General features: G+C 39.4%; 1 protein-coding gene across 15 annotated transcripts in view; it reads left to right on the forward strand.

The window, feature by feature from the left end:
* The window catches only part of TADA2A (transcriptional adaptor 2A), a 522,447-nt gene extending 516,815 nt beyond the window's left edge, over window positions 1-5,632 (forward strand). For all 15 annotated transcript variants that reach the window (XM_077295519.1, XM_077295521.1, XM_077295529.1 and 12 more), the window contains one exon: window positions 4,126-5,632. In XM_077295519.1, the coding sequence (XP_077151634.1) occupies window positions 4,126-4,317 (192 nt within the window). In that variant the 3' untranslated portion in view covers window positions 4,318-5,632. The remainder of the gene's footprint in view (window positions 1-4,125) is intronic.
* Window positions 5,633-6,000: the final 368 nt, after the last annotated feature.

The raw sequence follows: 6,000 nt of genomic DNA on the forward strand, positions 1-6,000 counted from the left end.
AAGGAACTTATCTAGATGTGTGGTGAGCACTTTGACCCACCAAGGGCTTCACAGAAGTTTATAATGCAGAGCCGTAAAAATAAAACAAAACTTTTTTCCCACAAAAATAATTTTTTAGCCCCCAGTTTTGTATTTTTCCGAGGGTAACTGGATAAATTGGACCCTAAATATTGTTGTCCAATTTGTCCTGAGTACGCTGATACCTGATATGTGGGGGGGAACCACCGTTTGAGCGCATGGCAGAGCTCGGAAGGGAAGGAGCATCATTTGGAATGCAGACTTAGATGGATTGGTCTGCAGGCGTCACATTGCGTTTGCAGAGGCCCTAATGTACCTAAACAGTAGAAACCCCCCACAAGTGACCCCATATTGGAAACTAGACTCCCCAAGGAACTTATCTAGATGTGTTGTGAGAACTTTGAACCCCCAAGTATTTCACTACAGTTTATAACGCAGAGCCGTGAAAATAAAAAATCCTTTTTTTTCTCACAAAAATTATTTTTTAGCCCCCAGTTTTGTATTTTCCCAAAGGTAACAGGAGAACTTGGACCCCAAAAGTTGTTGTCCAATTTGTCCTGAGTACGCTGATACCCCATATGTTGGGGTAAACCCCTGTGTGGGCACACGGGAGAGCTCGGAAGGGAAGGAGCACTGTTTTACTTTTTCAACGCAGAATTGTCTGGAATTGAGATCGGACGCCATGTCGCTTTTGGAGAGCCCCTGATGTGCCTAAACAGTGGAAACCCCCCAATTATAACTGAAACCTTAATGCAAACACACCCCTAACCCGAATCCCAACGGTAACCCTAACCACACCTCTAACCCAGACACACCCCTAATCCCAACCCTATTACCAACCATAAATGTAATCCAAACCTTAACCCTAACTTAAGCCCCAACCCTAACTTTAGCCCCAACCCTAACTGTAGCCTTAACCCTAGCCCTAACCCTTGCCCTAACCCTAGCCCTAAGCCTAACCCTAACCCTAGCCCTAATGGGAAAATGGAAATAAATACGTTTTTTTAATTTTTCCCTAACTAAGGGGGTGATGAAGGGGGGTTTGATTTACTTTTATAGCGGGTTTTTTAGCGGATTTTTATGATTGGCAGCCGTCACACACTGAAAGACGCTTTTTATTGCAAAAAATATTTTTTGCGTTACCACATTTTGAAAGCTATAATTTTTCCATATTTTGGTCCACAGAGTCATGTGAGGTCTTGTTTTTTGTGGGACGAGTTGACGTTTTTATTGGTAACATTTTCGGGCACGTGACATTTTTTGATCGCTTTTTATTCCGATTTTTGGGAGGCAGAATGACCAAAAACCAGCTATTCATGAATTTATTTTGGGGGAGGCGTTTATACCGTTCCGCGTTTGGTAAAATTGATAAAGCAGTTTTATTCTTCGGGTCAGTACGATTACAGCGATATCTCATTTATATCATTTTTTTATGTTTTGGCGCTTTTATACGATAAAAACTATTTTATAGAAAAAATAATTATTTTGGCATCGCTTTATTCTGAGGACTATAACTTTTTTATTTTTTTGCTGATGATGCTGCATGGTGGCTCTTTTTTTGCGGGACAAAATGACGCTTTCAGCGGTACCATGGTTATTTATATCTGTCTTTTTGATTGCGTTTTATTCCACTTTTTATTCGGCGGTATGATAATAAAGCGTTGTTTTTTGCCTCGTTTTTTTTTTTTTTTTTTTCCTTACGGTGTTTACTGAAGGGGTTAACTAGTGGGACAGTTTTATAGGTTGGGTCGTTATGGACGTGGCGATACTAAATATGTGTACTTTTATTTGTTTTCTTTTATTTAGATAAAGAAATGTATTTATGGGAATAATATTTTTTTTTCTTTATTTAGGAATTTTTTTTTTTTTTTTTTTACACATGTGGACATTTTTTTTTTTTTCCTTTGTCACAGGGGGGGACATCACAGATCGGTGATCTGACAGTTTGCACAGCAGTCTGTCAGATCACCGATCTGACATACAGCACTGCAGGCTTACCAAGCGCCTGCTCTGAGCAGGCACTCGGTAAGCCACCTCCCTCCCTGCAGGACCCGGATGCCGCGGCCATCTTGGATCCGGGACCTGCAGCGAGGAAGGAGGTAGGAGACCCTCGGAGCAACGCGATCACATCGCGTTGCTCCGGGGGTCTCAGGGAAGCCCGCAGGGAGCCCCCTCCCTGCACGATGCTTCCCTGTACCGCCAGCACACCGCGATCATGTTTGATCGCGGTGTGCCGGGGGTTAATGTGCCGGGGGCGGTCTGTGACCGCTCCTGGCACATAGCGCCGGATGTCAGCTGCGATAAGCAGCTGACACCCAGCCGCGATCGGCCGCGCTCCCCCCATGAGCGCGACCGATTGCGCTGGACGTACTATTCCGTCCTTGGGAAGTAGGGCCCACCCCACATGGACGGAATAGTACGTCCAATGACAAAAAGGGGTTAAGCTACTGCAGTACCCTGCACATGATGAGCGACATAGCTGATCATAAGAACTATACTATATTTTTTAATTGGAGCTTTTGCTAATATTATTATTATTATTATTATTACACCTACTACATATTGGGAATCTTGGAGATGGGAATACCTCTTTAAATATTTATTCCACTGTTAGTTGCTGCAAACAATCCTTCAACTCTAATAAATGAATACAAATGTTCTCATGCCTAGATATTGTTGCTGCATACTTGTTATGGTGCCCCTAGTGTTCTCTTCATTTCCTTACAATGTCTATTTAATATGGGATAAGGATTGGAGAAAAGAAGCCACTGCTTCTTCTTACTACACTCCGTAGTCCATCCTACTACCATGTACATGAGGATATATATAGTTAGAACACAGTTGTACCACCAATATAAGGAATACAATAATATATATTCTCCTCAATGCTCAAAATTCACCAATTCTTGGTATGCTGTGTAAGTGGGTGACAACCGCCACCTAGTGGAGACAAGAGCCCAAACACCTATCTATGGATCACCAGAGAGTACCAAGACAAGAAAATGTATTAAAAATATACTTTATTCAATATACATCACAATAACTCCATAAAATAAATAATATTATTATATTAAAATCAATAATTATATCTGAACACAGGACAAAAAGATAATTGCATATAATATGCCGGCCAAATTCGCATCAGTAATCCCTTATCCTCACTGCTTATATGTGAAAAACTCAGTAAAGGAATATAAAGTGCCAATGTGCTCTAGTTATATATAAAAAAAAGGGGGCAAAAGCAGTGTAAATGAAGCACCCTGCTGTGTGCTTATACCGCACTCAGCAATAGTGGGCTGAAAGTGCAGTTGTGCTCAAAAATATACGTGCCAAGAATTAGCATACAAAAGTGCAAGGTGCTGCGGCATTAAATTCAGCCGACTCAATACCACACTAATGTGCAAAGACCGGAGGGGGACTACCAAGATTACAGGTTTATACCTTTAAGTGGCCGCGTCCTGTGTAAGCGCATAGGGGTGCGCTTACACAGGACGCGGCCACTTAAAGGTATAAACCTGTAATCTTGGTAGTCCCCCTCCGGTCTTTGCACATTAGTGTGGTATTGAGTCGGCTGAATTTAATGCCGCAGCACCTTGCACTTTTGTATGCTAATTCTTGGCACGTATATTTTTGAGCACAACTGCACTTTCAGCCCACTATTGCTGAGTGCGGTATAAGCACACAGCAGGGTGCTTCATTTACACTGCTTTTGCCCCCTTTTTTTTATATATAACTAGAGCACATTGGCACTTTATATTCCTTTACTGAGTTTTTCACATATAAGCAGTGAGGATAAGGGATTACTGATGCGAATTTGGCCGGCATATTATATGCAATTATCTTTTTGTCCTGTGTTCAGATATAATTATTGATTTTAATATAATAATATTATTTATTTTATGGAGTTATTGTGATGTATATTGAATAAAGTATATTTTTAATACATTTTCTTGTCTTGGTACTCTCTGGTGATCCATAGATAGGTGTTTGGGCTCTTGTCGTCATGTACATGAGGATGAAGGAAAAAATATGTTGCAAAAAAAACCTTTACTTTCAACATACAAATCAAGAATAGTTTCTTAAATATTTGTTTTGTTTGTTTTACAGCTGTGTCAGGTGGTGAGATTGGTTCCTGGAGCATATCTGGAGTATAAGTCCGCCCTTGTCAGTGAGTGTAACAAACAGGGAAGTTTACGGCTGGCACAAGCACGAGCACTTATAAAGATTGATGTTAATAAAACCCGCAAAATTTATGACTTTTTATTACAAGAAGGATACATTACAAAACCTCAGCCATAACTGACTCATTTTAGTATCGTAATACTCATCAGAGACATGGCCTGTTAATTCATGCTTCTGTTTTGATGGGTAAATCTATATTTGTGTGGTAACACTGTAGTTTCTTGCAGGTGAAGTATTTTGTTGTCCAACTGTGATTTTCAGTCATTGTTAAAAGTAACCTTTCATGTAAAATAAAACACTATTACCCTGCTGATATGTTGTTAATGTGCAGGTTAATAGCATTCTGAAGCCGTGCAACCACTGCACTGAAAGCCCGACTACTGGCAGAAAATCCTATGGCTTTCAGCCATAGAGGTGCGGATTCAAGCATTGCTCAATACATAGTGACGTGACATCTTTACCTATGCCCCCAACACGGACAGGCAGCACTGCCGTTCATCAGTACAATCTGTGCCAGGGCTTGGTTACAGGTGCTGCTCACTATGTACTGAGCTATGACTAAAAGCCCAATCCTGCCTGGAGGATTATAGTTAATCTCCTTCCAGTAGTTGAGCTTTGAGTGTGGAAGGCGAATAAGCTTTGGAACGCTGTTAACCTGCAGATTAACCCCATATTTGCTGGTTACGTCACAGGTTTCCTTTAAGAAGTAACTCCCATGGATATGAACAAGTCTCCAACTTTGATCCCTTTTTGTCTGTAATATTTATTAGATGAAATTGTAGCTATTTTGTTAATTTCCTCCTTGGTCCTATACACAGTATGATTATTATCTATTTTCCTATTTTAAATAATGACATATCTATAATGCCATGTCCAATAGATAACTGGTTCTCTAACCATAATTCATACAACAATCACTTTCCCACTGATAACTCTAGGGGCTTCTGCCTGAATACCCAAAAACTGGTAGTTAGATGTACGTTAGACTTACCTTTGATTACATTTGGAGTCTAAAATATAAAACTTAAACCCCACCAGAAAGGGGGTCTAATAGCGTTCAATATTTTAGTCCTCTGTTTTTTAACATGTAGACTATGCTACTGTATTAAGTTTTTTAGGTTTTCAGATTCAAGCACCCAACAGAGTGCGCAGAGGAAAACACTGTGTGAACACAGCCTGAAAAGAAGCAAACATCCAAGCGGAGGCTTTAAACACTAGCTCACCATAAAAAGAGCATGTTATGCAAGTAACACTAGTGTGTAAGGAGCTATAGCTGATAGTATTTTCATTAAAAGGGACTATAAAATAATATTAATTCAAGCCAGAATGTTTTTTATTTGATATAGTTTGGTTATAAGCGTTAAATGCAACACAGTATTTCACTGATGTAAATGTGAGCAACACATTATTAAATAAAATTGTATTTTTTGTATATTTGTGTCTTCACATATGTCCTCTTTTATTTGTCATGTCATATGGTTCAGATATAGCTCTGATTACACAGGTCTGCAAAAAAAAATTTTTCAAGAGCTGTTTTGGTTATTCCACATAATCTTTATGTTTTTAAGTGCGCTGAATCCGAAAATGACCTCCGTTTTGTCATAGGACATCACGTTTTCTGACAATTTAAGTAACTATGTTAAATAAGACAATACCTCAAAATAAATGAAAATAGACTCATAAAATTAATTTTTTATTACAAATGTTTCATGAAAATCATTTTTTAACTGCAATGAGCTCACTAGCAGTCACTAAAATCGATTCTTCTTCCCTGTGAGGCTTCTCTTGGTACATTTACGC

This window comes from Ranitomeya variabilis, chromosome 3 (assembly GCF_051348905.1).
Source record: "Ranitomeya variabilis isolate aRanVar5 chromosome 3, aRanVar5.hap1, whole genome shotgun sequence".
NCBI lineage: Eukaryota > Metazoa > Chordata > Amphibia > Anura > Dendrobatidae > Ranitomeya > Ranitomeya variabilis.